This window comes from Sebastes fasciatus, chromosome 19 (genome assembly GCF_043250625.1).
Source record: "Sebastes fasciatus isolate fSebFas1 chromosome 19, fSebFas1.pri, whole genome shotgun sequence".
Classification (NCBI taxonomy): domain Eukaryota; kingdom Metazoa; phylum Chordata; class Actinopteri; order Perciformes; family Sebastidae; genus Sebastes; species Sebastes fasciatus.
In genome coordinates this window covers 19,883,858-19,901,881 of record NC_133813.1, presented here as the reverse complement: position 1 = coordinate 19,901,881, position 18,024 = coordinate 19,883,858, and the positions used below count along the sequence as shown (strand labels likewise).

Sequence of the window (18,024 nt, the reverse complement as noted above, 5' to 3'; positions counted from 1 at the left end):
GGTGGGCACGTTCCCAGTTTGGAGAAGCAAACAGGAGTACCGACATCGTAGCAAAGCAAAGCGCTGCTGTGGACGAGGGCATCAACAAAACATATTTTAGCACCTAAAAGAAAGACCCACCTAAAAAAATCGATATAAGTGTACGCTATATTTAGAATACTTTAGCTGGTTTACCTTGCCACGAGACAGCTATACAGTCTATGTTTCCGACAGGGCACATAAGCCGTTATCTATGCTGTCGCCAAAGTAAAGCAACCAGACTCCATTAAAAAAAAAAAAAGTAATTTTACCTCGCAAAGCATGTGAGTTGCTGGTCCACCTCACCAATGTCACACAAAAGCACAAACAAACTAACTGATCGAGGCAGCCGTAGACCATTAACCCCCGTGTTCTGCAAGAAAAAATTAGTTTTTTTCAATGGAGTCTGGTGGCTTTGGCGAGATAATAGATGATACAACGGTTTTAGTTCTCCATCAGAAAGGGCTGTCTGATGGCAAGGTAAAGCAGTGGAAATATTCTAAATATAGCATGCACTTAAACTGATATTGTTATTTTAAGTGAGCCTTTCTTTTAGGTGGCTAAAACACGTTTTGCTGCCGGCCCCGTCCACAGCAGTACATTGCTTTGGTTCCGTGCGGTAAATCCCGTCTGTTTCTCCAAACTGGGGGCGTGCCGACCGTCATCTACTGTAGGTAATACACTGACTATGGATAAGTACCTCATACAACCCCACTTCATAACACCTAAACTATCCCTTTAAGTGATAAACATTTCTGGGCTTACAGTATTAAACCCTTCTAGCTGTGTGATGATTCTATCAGGTTTCCCTTCATATCCATATTTTTTGGTTACTCCTGCTTTAGATCATATAATGTCTGAAAGCAGCAACAGTCACAATGGCATTTTATGACATTTGGTCGTTCATCTCTAGTGAGTGAATGCATCCTGTACCTGGTGTCATTGTAGACTTCCACAGGTGACTGACCACTCTCTTTGGCGAGCCTCATCATGTCCAGCACTGCCATGCCGAGACACTCCTCCTGGACCTCGTGGCTCACCGGAATAAGAACCCAGCCGTTCAGGAAGTCACTACGCCTCTGGAGGAGGAGTGAAAAAAAGTGAAGTAAATCTTAGATCTATCAACCAAACTGACAGTAATCAGACGGATTATAATCTCTTCATGGCACCGGAAGTTGTATGTTACAAACAACAAAAAAAAGTATTTCAGTTCATCAACAAACTCATCACATCAAGTCGAGCTCTACAACGACATTCTGTTGACTCACAGCTCATGTTGTCAATGTGAAAGTGGAGATAAAAGCTGAACAGAGCTGTATGTGTCAAGTTTATAATAGCATGTGGGAAAGAAAAAAAAGTAGTAGAAACTATTTAAAACGCACATGCAAATGCACTCACACACATATGCGTGCCTAGACACAAGCAAACACTGTGTGAAGAGAACCCTGACACATCCTTGTTCCCCATTTGTGCTTCTTAAACACTCTGACTACCCCACTTCCTGTTTTCTGAACTTGCACAATGGCTGACATGACTGATAGGCCGACAGTCGGCCAGTCAGTCAGAGAGAGAAGGAAGCAAGCATATATCTCCCCCACTCAACACTTCTGCTTGTCGTTATATTTAAAAAAAGCAATGCATGAAAGAGAAAGCGTGGGATGGAGGGGAAGGAGAGGGCATCTTGAAGACGCTGTCCTTTAGTTGGCACCCGGTTAAAGGAAAAAAACTATAAATGATTCAGACTAAAAATGCACTCCAATTTATAAAATCACAAATACAAAGAACATAGAAAATAGCACACTTAAAGGGGAACACCACCTAAATTAAGAAATACAGTATGCTATTTCCACGGCCTAGTAAAGTTCAATCAATATGTGTGAACATGAGTTACGCTCTCTCAAAGCCAGAAACCAGAGAAGTAAGTCTCATAATTGTGATGTCATAAGGTATAAAGTCTGGAGCTGCTCCATAGACAATGAATGGGAGACTGATTTTGTGCCAAATGAGCTTTATTCTATTGTAGTGTTGTCAGTTGTGAAACAGAAAATGTTCCCATATACTCAGAACGTTCGCCTGGGTGCTCTCAGTGTCATCTATAACATCTCTCCCAATTCATTGTCTATGGAGCGGTTCCACATTTTATACCCTATGACATCAAAAGTTTGAGTTTTAGCACTCTAGTTCTGGATTTGGGAGAGTTGTTCATGTTAACTAATATTTTTTGGTCTGTCTCAGACTGAGGAATAACATGTATGAATTTTGAAAAATGGGCGTAGATCCCCTTTAAGTCTCATAGCTAACTGAAGCTAACGCTAGCTCTAATGTGCTGCTATAGCACGTATAAGTGGGCCTTAACCAGTTTGTTGACTATGCAGGAATTGGTCTTCATCAGACTAGTCTAAAGAATGTAGGCCCAGGAATAACATTTGAATTTTGAAAATTGGCGTAGTTCCCCTTTAATGATAATACGAGATGCAAGTCATAAAGACTAACCTGAAAAAACTGGTATGCCATGACACAATCATCCATCACAGGTCTCTCTGTCCCCTTGGACACGCCGTAGCGATGGGCGAATAATGAATTGCCGCTGTCGTACCAGCCAGGAAAATAGTATCTGGGCAGAAAAAGAGACAGAGTAAGGAAAGGAATCAGAGCATGAAACAACACATGCAAATCTGAAACATGCATACTAAAAATATCTACCTGATTCTGAAGTGCAGGGTCTCACTATCCGGCTGGTGCAGTTTAAAGATGTGATTCGGAGGGAACCATATCCTGTCATTTTCCCTCATCAGGCCAAACAAGTTGCAGTACACCGGAGCAATCCCTGGAAAGAGACAGTCATCTGTTTACTATGATACAGCACAGACAGTGAAAGTCTGGGAAGTTTGAATGACAGTTTTTACAGCTTTATCAGCGCATGTTCCTAATTAGATGTAACAAAAGAAGAACTGGCTGTGTGTTTATTCACACTCACAGCTTGTGTTGCAGTAGCAATGTAGACTGGAAGCAGCTGTGCTTATTCAGCGACACATGATGACCACCAACTCACTTCTATTGGTAGTGTATCTCAGTGGAGTTGCCTCAATGAAAATAATTAAATTCCCTGCTGAAGTTCCCATGGACTGTTTTATGAGTTTGAGTCTTTGTCAGGAGTTTTATTTACATTTGAGATTACACAGATAAAAACTGTTTGGGATCATAATTTAATTGCGGATTTGGCAGCCTAATTTAGGAGGTAGACAGCCAAGCATTCAATCTCGCACATAACTGGGAGATTAAGGATGACTTTCGAGGGTGAGCGCAGCGAACACAGAGAATTTTGGGAGCCAGCATTAGCAAATAGTAATGTATGGTTGGTGATAATGGATATAAGAAAATGGTTTAATGCAAAAGGAAATTTAACCAAGGAGGAAATCACAATAGAAGGCCAAGCTAACATTAAACCTGCGGCTGGATCCCCGCCACTGTCATCGATTCGTGGATCAGGTGTGATAGTCAATAGACAACAACTTCAGCCTTCAGCTGATCTTGGAAGTGAGAGAAAATTCACTCTCAGTATTGAGGAAAGGTATCTTCACTGACCACCCATGTACCATGCATGTAACTTTAAAGGGGATATATCATGAACATTTTCAGGTTCATATTTGTATCTTGGGTTTCTACTAGAACATGTTTACGTGCTTTAAAGCTGGACGAGGCGGTTTATTTTTGGCATTATTGGGTAAAAAATCCATAATAACTTTTCCGCATATTGCAATTCAAGTGGTACCCCGGGGTAGGCAGTTTCCTGGAAAAGGCACACAGTCTTCAGCCTTCGTCCTACAGCTCTCCTCTCTCCCGTCTCTGTCCTAAGACCCTTCCACTAGACGAGCAGGGGCATATGCACACGCTTCATACAGTAACCTGTACGAGTACTCGTCATTCATTTCAAACATCATCCCGATCATCATTGTGATCCTGATGCCGTCATGTAGCGGCAATTCTATGAGAAGTACATCCTGTTTTCTTTGCAGACTTGTGAGCCTGTAAAGCCCTTTGAGATGACATACTTTGATTCGAGGCTCTGGAAAGCTAAAATATCAGCAAAGCGTTTTCAGAGATGGAGAGAAAACGTTGCTAATAATTTAGCCTTTAGCCGTTGCACTGCAGCAGCGAGCAGAAGGCTATTAACTAACTATTAGCAACATTTTCTCTCCATCTCTGAAACACTCTGCCGACAGTGACAGACTCTTTTCTTGAAGTCCATCTTCCGATTTTGGGTTGCTTTGCAGTGTAGACACTAGGGCTGTGTATTGGCAAGAATATGGCGATACGATACGTATCATGATACAGGGGTTACGACTCAATATATTGGGATATATTGCGATACTAGAAGTGAGGCGATATATTGCAATTGCGAATCTAATTTTAGGAAAACTGTCAGTTTAAAGAACACACCGCCATATGCATAAAATCTGAGTTAAAAAAAGTTGACTTTTTTTAAGCAATCAGAACAGTGGGATCTGCATTTGCATTTATCACAGTCCCGATAACATCCAACATCATAGCACTACTTTGAGAGGGCACATACACTGATCCTTAATAGACAGTTGATGCTAATGCTGGAATGGCAACTTTTCCTGCAGGATATTTTGCCATTGAGTTAGTCTTTCACCATCTGAAAGGATGTGAATGTGCATCTACATTAGAACAGCCAATAGGAACGCTCTATCTCTCTGAAATGACCTATGATTGGCCAAAGTCTCCCGTCACGGGCTAGATTTTCTAAAGACTGAAAACAGAGCCACGATGAGGTGCAGAAGTCTAGTTTTCTTTCAAAACACTTGAATTACAATATGCTGAAGGGTTATTATGGATTTGTTGCCCAGTGATGCCAAATATATACGGCCTACCCCAGCTTTAATGTTAAAAAAACACATTATTTTTCTCATAGTGTCTGTCTGAATATACCTGTATTCACCCTCTGTCTGAAACGCTCCGTTTTGGCACCTGTCTCTTTAAGCCCCCCCTCCCGAAAAAGCCCAGTCTGCTCTGATTGGCTTGTGAGAAACATATGGTGCACCTTTGTAAAGGTAGTTCCCAAGCTGTGTCCGATATATTCTAATGAGCCTGCTTGGGTACAAGCACTGAAAAAGTGAGTTTGTTATGATATGTCCCCTTTCAGGTGCAGCTGGTCTTAGAGAGAGACCTCACACTCAAATTCCTGAATAAATGGAAGGACGAGGTCCTCAAGGGAGACCCACCGAGATGCATCCTTCAGCTCTTCTAAGGGTGAGTCCAGTGGCGTAGCGGCTACAGTTTTTAACGCAGATTTGCGTAGTCTATTAAGAGTTGGCAGCGGTGGTTAAACCCAGGCTTAGGAGTTATGTTGTGGCATTTTAGTGGAAGTAATCAGCTTTTGTTCATTAAGTTTGCATTGGAAAATGTTTATGCTGCGCTATAATGCCACATTCAACATTCCCAACCATATTTAAACCCCCTGTGAAAACTGAATGCCCACCTGTTCGATCTGTTGTGGCAGTAAGGTGTTTTATCAGTCAGGCTTAAAAGTGAGTCATTAGCAAACAAAAGATTTCATCATTTGGCAGGAAGCACTCACACATGTGAAGCAATGGTATGAGGGTGCATTAGAGGATGTATGCTCAACCACAACAGGGGAAGTGAAGTCAAAGTAAGCAAGTCCTAACGTTGTATGATTTATGACATTATCAAATAATAAGGTAAGCAATGTACTGCAGAGTCACTGTATTCACACCATTCATTGCATTATACAGTATGTTACACAGCTTAATGACACACTTCATACCATTTTACCATGAAAGTGCAAAGACAGACAAACAAGACAACAAAGGGAGTTGAAAAGAACAAAAACAAACAAAAGCAAGGGGATATAGAAAAAGTAGAAGATAAAAAAGGAGAGTGGTTGTTTCTTATCAGCTCAAAGGGGGATGGAGCAAGAGAGTGTGGCAGTGAGAGATACTGTAGAGCTGAGGCAAAGAGGAAAACACACAACAGTCGACAACTTCCTGATTTTCTGTTTGCTAGAAAGAGTTGGTGAAAGGTTCCGTTTCCACAGAAATAACTCAGCGGAAACTCCTTCAATTCCTTTACCAGGATATTCTTGTAATGAAACACAGTTGGATGAGACCACAGAAATAAACAACAAATGCTTTTGGTTAACCAGTCCATTTGATTATTTACTTCCTTATCAACTGGATGATCAATCTAAACCAAGCAGATCATGGCTCAGAGCCTTAAAATGCCTCTAGATAGCTACAGGTCATGGATCAAAGAATTTTCCCACCATATTGAAGAGAACAAAACAAGCTAGTTTATACATATACGGACAAATTAAAGGCAAAAACAGCATGGGATGTCCTAATAAGGTGTTGACCCATCATTATCAATGCTCCTTCGCATCAAGTCTCTGAACTCCAGTAAAGGGATAAACAACATTCTTCCAAAAGATATCCCCTCATTTGGTGTGGAGGGGGAAGTACCGATCCCTGCTTTTTTTTTTTCCACGAGAATTTAAAGGCACACTTAGAAAAAGAAAAAAAAATACATTCTCCCATGTGTGTCTTCTTGGTTGTGGGAACTATGCTTTGGGCCCGCATTTGCTTGACTGACATACTGTTACTGATATTGATATTTAAGCCTATCACAGTTTGTGATAGGCCAACTGCTCGTACCAACTCTCACTTTAAATGAAACACATATGACGGACGAAATCAAGCATGCGTTTCCTGCTTATATTATATAGAGAGGCGAAGTCCCTCTCCTTCCGGTGAACAAACATAGGACCTTATTTTGAAAAAAAAAAACATGAACGGTAATCAACGGCAGGAGAAAAAATATTTTTTTGATCCTGTTTGAGTTGCGTCATGAATCACACATATGATGTTTGTCAATTTAAAAAAATTATTTAGCAAGTCAAAAAAAGTCCAGTCATATTTTTTCTGAAATATGGTCCCATGGAGTCCACCGGAAGGGGAGGGACTTCGCCTCTCTGTTGCTAATGTTTATGTTGAATGGAAACGTAGTGTGAACCTTACGTCCTCACTCAGCTCTTTCCAGGCTTCCCACTCATTACCCCTCTTCACAAAGATGAAAGTTACGGTCCAGTCTATGATCTATTCAGACAAATGCATTGATGCAAGTAGCAACCACGCAGCAACCTCCGGTTCTGAAAAGTGAAGCCAATGCAGAAGTTCCCTAAACTTAAATCATTTCTAATAGCCAGCAGGGGGCGACTCCTCTGGTTATAAAAATAATTCTGATTGTATAGATATCTGTGATAAAATGAGCCTACTATTACCTCAGAAAACATTGTAAACATGAGTTTATGGTCTCAATCGCTAGTTTCAAGTCTTCTTCAATACAGCATGATGTTCATTTAGTAAATTATATTCCCATTTAAAGTCAAATAGATGATAAAGCAGGGTATGCTTTAGGGCGTGGCTACCTTGTGATTGACAGGTTGCTACTACGGCGTAGTCCGGTCTGGGAGTTGTCCGTGTTTTTGTCTTACAACTTTAACCCTTTCACAGTGTGTTTTCAGTTCATGAAAGTTAACTGTAAAATTGTGGTCGCCTAAAAATGTCTTATTCAGCGTTCGGTTGTACTTAGCTCCACCCTCTCGTGTCACTTCTGATACCAAAAATTCAAGAAGGTCACGGCCAAAATGCCGAAATCGAGGCTTCAAAACAATAGCCCACAAACCAATGGCTGACGTCATGGTGACTAGGTGCACTTCTCATATATCAGTCTATTGTAGCACCTTTTCTTTTGTAAGCAGTTGCATAAGACTTAATGCCTTTCTGTTCTTACTTCTACATAAATTCATGATTCAAGATGATCCTTCACAACAGTGTCATTATATGTTCAACAGTGTCTAGGAATGTGGATGTGTATGAATGTCGTGTGTGTAATATTTGAGACTTACTGTAAGCCTGACGCACTTAGAGGACAACACAAACAAAAGCAGAACTTCGCAAGGTTGCACAAACGACCAGATATGTGGCAATAAAAACGGCAAAAAACTGGTGGAGAACAATATAATACATTTTCACACCACTATATTTTGATTGTTGTTCTTCTTTCCCCTCTGTTTTCTAACATATTTGATGCATGTTTCGTTTTTTTAGCATCATATTAAACTGATGTTAAACAAATTGCTCAACAAATAAACTTCATATGAGTAAACTAAACTATATATTGTGTGTGTGTGTGGGAAGACATCAGAACTGGAATCCTCCTGTGACTCACCACATGCTTTCGCTGCACTGATGCACAGCTCCTCTGCTACATACTCCCCAGGTGGAAATGTGAGCACACTTTCTGAACCGTTACCCTCTCCTCCATCCTTCCCCAGGTAGTAGAGGTGGACAGTGAGGCAGGTGGCATCCGTGTCCTGCTTGGGGTCGAGTCCAGAGGCTGCGTCGAGGTCTGGTGGAACGCCATTAAGATGTGCTGCGGGGCCGGCGATGGGATCCATGTCTGTCAGCAGAATACAGGCCATGTGCTGCTTAAAACAATCATCCAACTGTCAGGGAACAAAGACAGAGAAAAAATACACAGGTAAGAACGAGACTGAGTAGAAAAGGTCATATTATACTGTAGTTCTGGGACATAATTTTATCAGATTAAGGCATTTTGGAGTGAAGATAGTGTTTTACGGCACATACTGCCATCCACGGTTTTCTGACTGACCTGACATATGACCTTCTGAGATTTGAAGGTTTTCATCAGCAAATTAAGCCACTATCAGACACAAAAAAGTGAGAATTGTATCCTTTTATTATCTTGTGGAGGATATTAATAGCGGAGAAACAGGCATCTTTGTCTCATCTAGGATAGATTTCTTCCTGCATGACAAATAGAGTCTGAGAAAATTAGATTCAGAGGGTCTGAAAATAGAAATAGTTTTTTGCTTTTCATTTTTTATAAGGATTTTCAAATAGCTAAAATATCTTTATGTCGCACTTTTTACGTTTACTTTAATCCGCAATCAGAATAAGATTAAAATGCATAATGTAAACACCTCAGTCACAGTAAAAATGACTCATTTGAAGATCAATTTCATTCCTTTCAAAATCAGCAACTATTATATTATATCTTTGAGTTGTGGACAAAACAAGACTATTGAGGACGTCAACTTGGGCTTTGGGAAAACACATTTTTCAACATTTTCTAACATTTTATAGACCAAACAACTAATTGATTAATCAAGAAAATGATCAACAGATTAATCAACAATGAAAATAATCGTTTCAGCTCTAATCAAATCAAAAGCACGAAATGTCTCTTAATCACAATATCTTCATCTATCACTTTCATCTGTCTTCTTGTTTATGCCCTCAATACTGAAATCAAGGTTCCTTAAATCAATTATAATTACTGAAATAAAACGAAAATCCAGAAAGATGGGATGAATATGGTGAAAAAAAGTTGAAATATTATCACAAGAAAAGCCCTCAGATCCACCCCAAAGGGAAAGAGGGAAAATAGGTTGGAAGTAGGAGCTGAAATGAAGATGATAGGCCACAGCTGGAACACCCTGAAGAGACTTTCCTAGATATTACTTCCAGTAAATGGGGAGAAGTCATCAATAGTCTGTGCTCCCAAGGGAAGGTAAAGGCATCAGTAAGAGATTAGTAATTCATGTTTGTAGTCTGTAGTTGGGCGTTTCTTGGCTGAGTCAGCTTTGATGGCAGATTTCCCAATAAAAGACGGATTATGGAGAAGAACAAGTGTAATGCTTGGAAATCACAGCACATTCCTTCCTGGTCTTTTCACTCTAATTTGCACTCAATCCTAAAATGACACTGTAATATTTTTCTAGACAGCAGCCGTTTTGAACAGTGGCTGATATAGATGTCTGAGATACTAATGTATACCTCTCTATAACCATAAACTGTTGGCTGACACAAGATCAGTATTACTTATCGTCTATTACATTTATGGTTAATTATCAGAACACACAATTACTTATCACAAGACTGCAGTGCAGTGCGCTTACTATACTATACTATACTATACTATACTATACTATAAAGACTGCCCTGGACAGCTCTCAGCAGTTCTATAGTCTCCAAACTATGTACGTGGAAAATGCACTTAATAATTTTTGCACGTGGAAAATAAATGTCTCTATTTCTTTTACTCTGATGCAACCAGCAGGTTGACGTTTGTGACATCGTTTTTGAGTGAAACGTCCCGATAACTATTGGATGGATTGCTGTGACATGTTGTACACACAATTAAGTCCCTTCCAAATTAAATTGTAATGACTTTGATAATCTCCTGATTTTTCATTTTTCATTTTTCATCATTCGGTCAAAATTTGTATTTCTCCAATACTTTGGGTTATAACCAAATAGTAATGATATTTCCATCAGCCTCAGCTGTACTGTGTTTAGTGCTCATTAGCTTAGTTTACTAGTTCCTTAGTTTAGCATTCATACACGGTAAACTAAGATGGTGAAGATATTGCTATTCTGCTTAGCTGCTGAGCTTTACGGTCCATTATGCTTCAATATCCCTCTATCAATAATGTTTATCTTATCGTATGTAAATTCACATTCTCAGTTCTTTGAAATGTGTCCCTATATGCTCATAATAATTAATTAATAATTAATGGTATTTCCAAGAGGGATCAAATGTAATGAATTGCCCTCATGGGGTTATGCCATTCATTGTTGAGTAAAATCTTTGAAATCTAATTTTGCTGTGATGCATTGCATTGTAAGAGGGAAAACACAGTAAATAAAAACAGAATTGACTGTTTTCAAGTCAGATACTGAAATAGACTCACTCCTCTGGTTGCCCTAGCTCTGCACTGCCAGTCTGCTTTTGATTACAAACTGGCTGACGAGTCATTACATTAGTGGAAGCAGATGGTACACAACATCAGTTTCACATTCTTTATTACACGACTTTGTTGAATAGTTGACTTTGATTGGTCAATTACAGCGTTCTACAGTCTATTATTTCTTTATAGCAGACCGTTGCTATGTATAACAGACCGTTGCTATGGACACAGTTCTGATCTCGGACTCTGGCAAGTTTTGCTAGTCATAAATCAGAAATAAACATGAGTTATTGAATTTATTAAAATGAATCCTAAAGTTGTATAAGAACTTAGAACATTATGATAGAAGTATATGATGGCCATTCCCATCCTCACTTATGTCTCATAAGTTGTAGCATGCTCAGCTTTACAGTGATACCCAATTTATGCAATTCCAAGACTGTTTAGGGACCCTAGTATGTAGAAACCATTTATAGGTGAAAATAACTTTATACTGCATGCAAAAAAACTGCATGTTTTTTTTGCCCAAAACTGCATGGGATTATCATAAGTGTGCATGTTTTTAAAGGGGAGACTCGTGGTTACCCATAGAACCCATTTTCGTTGACATATCTTGAGGTCAGAGGTCAAGGGACCCTTAGAAAATCGTCATGCCAGTTATCCCTTGCCAAATTTTAGAGTGTTATTTAGCCTCCTTCCCAACAAGTTAGCATGACATGATTGGTACCAATGGATTCCTTATGTTTTAGACTGAGCCCGCTACAGCCTCTTAAAGACAGTAATGTTCAGAGCATTTAACAGTGTATGGTTATTAAAGGTTCACTCCAAAACTACAATGATGACCTACAGTAACATGCCCCAAACAGTGAAAAGCTCTCTTCTGGTGCAGCACAGCCAAACAAGGGTGGTATTATCAGCTAATAGTCAAAACCCATAAAGAGGAAGTGCAACACTATGTACACACCCCGATGACATAAACAAACTGCACAAACATTACTAGGAGATGAACAACAAAGTATACAACAATATACTGTAGACAATACTAAACCAAAAGCTCCTTAAAAACAAGACTAAATGCTACTTACACATGGGTAAACTTAAAGGCAAATACAGATTACCTGACTGCTGAAATCATGTTTAGATCATTTGGGCTTATAGATATCTAGTTAGTGGGATATGCCCTGTAATTTAATTTTCATGCAGTGGGATTTGTGCCATTTCTGCAACAACTGAATATTAACTGTATTTTTTTTCTGAATTTGTATGTTATTAATTAACCTCCAGTACATTCAGTAACCACACTGAGTTTTTCTCAAGGATTTAGTGGCTGAAGTCCAATGTTAAGCCCCAGATACAGTTTCCATTTAAATCACATCATGGAGTGCAATAGTGTAACATGTTCCTTGTTGACGATGAAATAACAAAAAGGATAAAAGAAAAGAAAAAAAAAGAGCCAAGAGAAACGACCACTAGAACAATTAATTCAATATGGATGACTGTAAACTTGGGAATTAAACACTGGGCTTGTGGCTATTGTTTATTTACTCAGGAAATTTCATGAAATTAAGATCTCTTTTGCAAGAGAGAGCAACTAACATCTACAAAAGATCATAACAAGAAAAATGAATTCACTTAAAACAAGCATCATACACACAAATGCATTTGTTTAATGTTTGACAGAGTACCTAATTCTATGTAGGATACAACACAGAAGGTGTTGCACAGTAAAAGTAAAAAAAGTAAGCAATGAATTATGCAAAGTATTGTTTTGGTCTAGGCAGAACATTATTGATGCTCCATAGCTGGAGTCCTTGTTTAAGAATAGAGGAAACTTTCTGTCAGTGTGTTTACACACCCACAAGTTTATCATGTAGCAGACAGGCAGTTAGACCAGTTCCTCGCTGCGTCTTATCTGGGCCTTGGCGCTGGTTAAGGTCAGCGCTATCAGCTCGGACATGGCTGCTCTGCTGCTCTGCTTCCGTGCTGGCCGCCGATGCCACCTCTTTAATCGGCCTCTGGACATTTTCCACTAACCAACTAACTGCTGGGCTTCCTTTAAAAAGTTTGGATCAAGTTCCAAAAAAGCATGGCTTAATATCTCAGATTTGTTCTACAGGAGTAGTTGTTGGCATACCTTAAATTACACACCTTATGCATGCTGCCTAGACTAAGTAGGGTGATCAAGTGAGCGATGGCATCTTCTGGGTTATCAAGTGGGTGCCTTCTTTCCTTTCATTTGAAACTACATTGTTGGCTGCAATTTAAGTGTCCACCAGCTAATGAAAGCCATGGCTACAACTTTCCCATCTAGAAAACAGAGCTCGCTGACAGACTTTGTCTTGCAGATGGCTTTTGTTTTCTGTTTTTCTTCATCATTCAATGATCAACAACCAATCCAGAAAATAATATGAGATGAATCTTTAAGACAGTGCTTATAAAAAGTATTGAGACGTTTACCAATAAGGGAGGCTAACCTGAGACCTATGACAAATCTGAAGGAGCAAGGTTGTGTCTAGAAGGTAACCCCCAAGTTGAGAAAACGTGTAAACTCTCATGAGACTTACTGCCTGATGACGTACCCTAACCCTAACCATTGGAAGTCAATGCCTAACCCTAACCATTGGAGGTCAATGCCTAACCCTAACCATTGGAGGTCATTGCCTAACCCTAACCATTGGAGGTCGGTCAATGCCTAACCTTAACCATTGGAGGTCGGTCAATGCCTAACCTTAACCATTGGAGGTCAACGCCTAACCTTAACCATTGGAGGTCAATGCCTAACCTTAACCATTGGAGGTCGGTCAATGCCTAACCTTAACCATTGGAGGTCAACGCCTAACCTTAACCATTGGAGGTCAATGCCTAACCTTAACCATTGGAGGTCAATGCCTAACCCTAACCATCTTGCAAGAGTTCTGCAACTTCGGTGTTACCTTCTAGACACGACCAAGGAGCAACAGGTTTCCAAGGCTCAAAATGGGAGACACGGTGCATCCAACAACTATCGCCTGGGTGCTTCACCGGTCATAGCTTAATGACAATGTGGCAGAGTGAAAGAGGTTTGATGGTCTGATGAAACTAGCGTTAAGCTTTTTGATCATTGATGTTCGCCAAACCCCACACATCAGCAGAAACACATCATCCCAAACATGAGGCCTGGTGCTGACAGCATCATGAGGTGGGGAACATCTGCTCATGGTCCTCGTGCCACTACAAAATCCAGTTTCCAGATGTACAAAGCTGAGACATAGACACCAAGCTATAACTGCTGCCAAAGAATGCGCACGTGTCAAAAACGTGCAATAACTTCTTCAATAATGTGAAGAAATAAAAGGATGGAAAAGTCGAGGTGACGTTTGGCTTTGCTTCGTTTGGCTTTGCTTCGTTTGGCTTTGCTTCGTTTAGCTTCACATAGGCCCACAGCATCAATAGCTCTCAACCCAGCCAGAGCTCTCTATAAAATGGGGAAAACCCCTCAAAATAGTTTACATGTTACTCTGGTTCAGTCTGAGCAGCATGTGTGAAATGTGAAAGACAATATACAACTTTTCTGGTGAAGAAAAAAATCCCTGGCTGCTGGCCATCACTGAAGCAGTCTATAGCACCTATTGTTGCTTAAGGAGGAGAGGGTTGTATAGCTGCTGACTCCACTATGTGCCAAGATTTGTTTGTTTGTGGCACCTTCAGTCAAACAATACTTTATGATACTCCTGACTCATTGATGATGGACTGATGGGGACTTCAGATAGCAGGTGCATTGTATAAGACCACCAATCATACGCATCCTGGAGCGTTTTTTTGTGTTACTAATCTTGCTCTTCCATCTAGTTCTAGAGACTTGTGTGTAACTCAATAATGATTTTAGTCTGTGTCATACCTATTCATGTTTTGACAAGTAACCACACAGCCATCTAATTGATGTAAACTGTGCTATCTCTTGTGATCTACTTTTGTCTTTTGACAAGACACAAGCCTCATTTAATATATTTTCTCACGTGCTAAGAATGGAAATTGATCAAAAGAGGGCAATGGTAGCTAGGCTGGAAAATTCCAAAACATTTGTTTGACTGTGTAATCTTCACTGAGCAAACAGTACAATAAGAGAGTTGTGTCTAAAGTTCATATTGTCCTCAGTTACTGGTCACCCACTTCCCATCTACTACTTGTCTCTGCTCTGTACTCTTTATTTGTCAGAGTTGAAACAATATAACACTTTGTTACAGTTTTCACATGCTATGTGCTGTCTTTTCCCACATGAAAAAAGTTTAGTGCGAGTAATTACAAGGTCAAGATCAAGGAAAACTTTATTATCCCCTAGGGGCAATTTGTTGTAGTCAGCCATGGCACACAATTTAGCATTGAATCACACCCTTCCGTCATCCCTTAAAGTCTGGCTAAAGTAAAATCTGAGATTTGTTTCTAAACACATTACACGTTAGAAAATAATTGCTGAAAATATGTGAAAATACTGTGACAAAGATAGTACTTAATTGTGGAGTTAGACTGTTTTTTAAACAGTTTTTCACCATTTTTGTGTTTTAGGATTTTTTGGGCAGGCCTGAAATCATGGCTCTATGATGCACTGGAGCCATCCGTAGCATAACCTCTCCCCTAATGCTATATACAAATTAGAGCACATAGCACCAGTGGTTCTCCCATTCAACCGCGACTTGAAACAATACTTATTTACCACAGCCAGTGGTGTAGTGGCCATCTGGCATAATGGGACAAATCTTGGTGGGCTGGCACATTGGTGGGCCAGTGGACCGTCAACAAATTCATAACGTTTTTACCAGCCGTCCAGCCCTGGTTATGTCTAGAAGGTAACCCACAAGTTTGCAAAACTGTCATGAGATGGTTAAGGTTGAGCATTGACCTTGAATGGTTAAGGTTAGGCATTGACCTTGAATGGTTAAGGTTAGGCATTGAACTCGAATGGCTAAGGTTAGGCATTGATCTCGAATGGTTAAGGTTAGGCATTGACCTAAAATGGTTAAGGTTGGGCATTGACCTCCAATGGTTAGGCTTAGGCATTGACGTCCAATGGTTAAGGTTAGGCATTGACCTCCAATGATTAAGGTTAGGTATTGACGTCCAATGGATAAGGTTAGGCATTGACCTCCAATGGTTAAGGTTAGGCATTGACTTCCAATGGTTAAGGTTAAGCATTAACCTCCAATGGTTAAGGTTGGGCGTTGACCTCCAGTGGTTAAGGTTAGGCGTTGACCTCTAATGGTTAAGGTTAGGCATTGACCTCCAATGGTCAAGGTTAGGCATTGACCTCCAATGGTGAAGGTTAGGCATTAACTTCCGATGGTTATGGTTAGGATAGGTCTTCGGGCAGCAAGTCTCGCGAAAGTTTTTGCACAGTTTTGCAACTTGTGGGTTACCTTCTAGACATGACCTCTCTGTGGGCCCGTCATTCGGGGTGCCCATGAGAGCGTGCTGCATGTGTGTTCCAGGTCTGGGCTCACTGGCCAATCACAACCAAGTAAAACTTGTGTTTATGTCATAGGCTCCACTGTAGCCTATTAGGTTGCTACTGTTGCGGCTGTAAAATGGTGGATAAATTGTTTTGCGCGTCACAACCCTCGTGAAATTAGTCGTTTCACTATCAGAATTTGATCGATTCGAGCCGTTAATATTTGGAAAGTCTAGAAGAGAAGCACGATTTAATTATTTTATCTTCATTCAAATTAGCATAGGGCTAAACCAGAAGTTAACCGACTTGGTCAATAGAAGTCTCTGGTGCGCATGCTCTGCCCATAGAGCATGCACGTTAACGTTCTACAAAAGTAGTGCACAGCAGTGATATTGCCAACAAGAAGTGTTGTATATGCTGTACATATGTAATCAACCCACAACTGCGATTGCCCGTGGTTTCAGCGCCTTCAGCGGACATGCCCCCAGTGTTTCAGAGAAGAGATACTGCTTATTTTTTTCACAATTTTGAAACCACATTTTATGTAATTACTTACTTACTTACTTACTGACCATTTTATATACTTACTATATACTACAAATTTGGCTGGGTGGTTAATAACAAATTTTCTGTGGTGTGACAAACATTTACTTTTGCTTTACCCGGACTTGAACATCTCAAATAAAAAAAATTCACATAACGTCATCAACGAAATGTACAGAACAGACCACAGATTAAAGTCATGAAAGTGAAATGTGGAACACAGGCGTTTCCTTCCCCTGCAGCACAGTACTGTATGTGTGCGTTGCTCGTGGGAATGTTTGTGTGCTGGCTCTCGCTGTGTTAAAAGAACAGAGGCACTGTGTTTGAAAGATGGAAAATATTTTGGTAAAAGGGATTCTCTTCTAAAATACCTCCAACTGGTTAAAAAAACCACAAATGAGCAGCATGCTTCAAACACTGTATGAATCAAGGCTCCGGAAAACACAACCACATCACAGTGTGGGATGTTTTCATTCATTCGGGTTTATAGCTGCAAGTCTCTCTAATGGTCTTAAGATTGCACTGACTAAACATGGAAAAACATGCAGACGTGTAATTTAACTGCTGCTACGTGTTCCATTTTAAACTGGCCAACTCATGTTTTCTCAGTTACAGCGGCTGACAGTGCAGATCTTTGAATGTGACCTGAATTTAATTTGCAAGAATAATGTACTTTCCCCACTGTCACGGATTTTGTTCTTCCAGGAAAGACCTCAACAAAAATGCTAAATTGGCTATGACAAGTACTCCAATGAATCAACTCTGCCTACGTACAATTAAAACATCATGTCAAAAACATCAGGAACATGTGTACATGCTTTTGAAATATAAAAAACAAAAACAGTTACATAATAGTACACTATTTAAAGCATGTCTAGCCCTAAATAGATGCACTGCTAAGTATATCCGTGTTGTGGTAAATGTGGAGTTTTCTGCTCCCTCAGGCCCAGCAGTCCCCTAGAAATGCGATACAGTCAATTTAAGAATCCGTATTAGTACTGTTGGTTGGGGATGACTCAAACATTGCAAACAACACGGCTTCCCTTCTCGAAACCAGAGTTCAGCCTAACACTATGAACTGGAAAATGACTTGTTTGCTATGAAGGGAATTAACTGGCCCGGCTTTTAAAATGAATTATCTTGGATGAGCTATATGCAGTAAATCACGCGACATCACTATCAATAGAGATCAAGTGTCCAACCACATAAACAAAAGTAGGCTACA

General features: G+C 40.0%; 1 protein-coding gene and 1 long non-coding RNA gene across 4 annotated transcripts in view; one reads left to right on the top strand and one right to left on the bottom strand.

Annotated features, from left to right (window-relative positions):
* jak2a (Janus kinase 2a) overlaps positions 1-18,024 on the bottom strand; it is a 39,526-nt gene that overhangs the window by 19,042 nt on the left and 2,460 nt on the right. For 2 of the 3 annotated variants that reach the window (XM_074618347.1, XM_074618349.1), the window contains exons 2-5: positions 8,290-8,566; positions 2,722-2,845; positions 2,512-2,632; positions 952-1,097 (exon numbers count right to left, since the gene is read on the bottom strand). In XM_074618347.1, the coding sequence (XP_074474448.1) occupies positions 952-1,097; positions 2,512-2,632; positions 2,722-2,845; positions 8,290-8,542 (644 nt within the window). In that variant the 5' untranslated portion in view covers positions 8,543-8,566. The remainder of the gene's footprint in view (positions 1-951; positions 1,098-2,511; positions 2,633-2,721; positions 2,846-8,289; positions 8,567-18,024) is intronic. The other variant, XM_074618348.1, reaches the window with a different exon arrangement.
* Positions 5,070-8,537, top strand: LOC141757677 (uncharacterized). Its single transcript, XR_012591697.1, has 3 exons — positions 5,070-5,093; positions 5,186-5,292; positions 8,396-8,537. It is a non-coding gene; the product is annotated as an uncharacterized LOC141757677 (long non-coding RNA).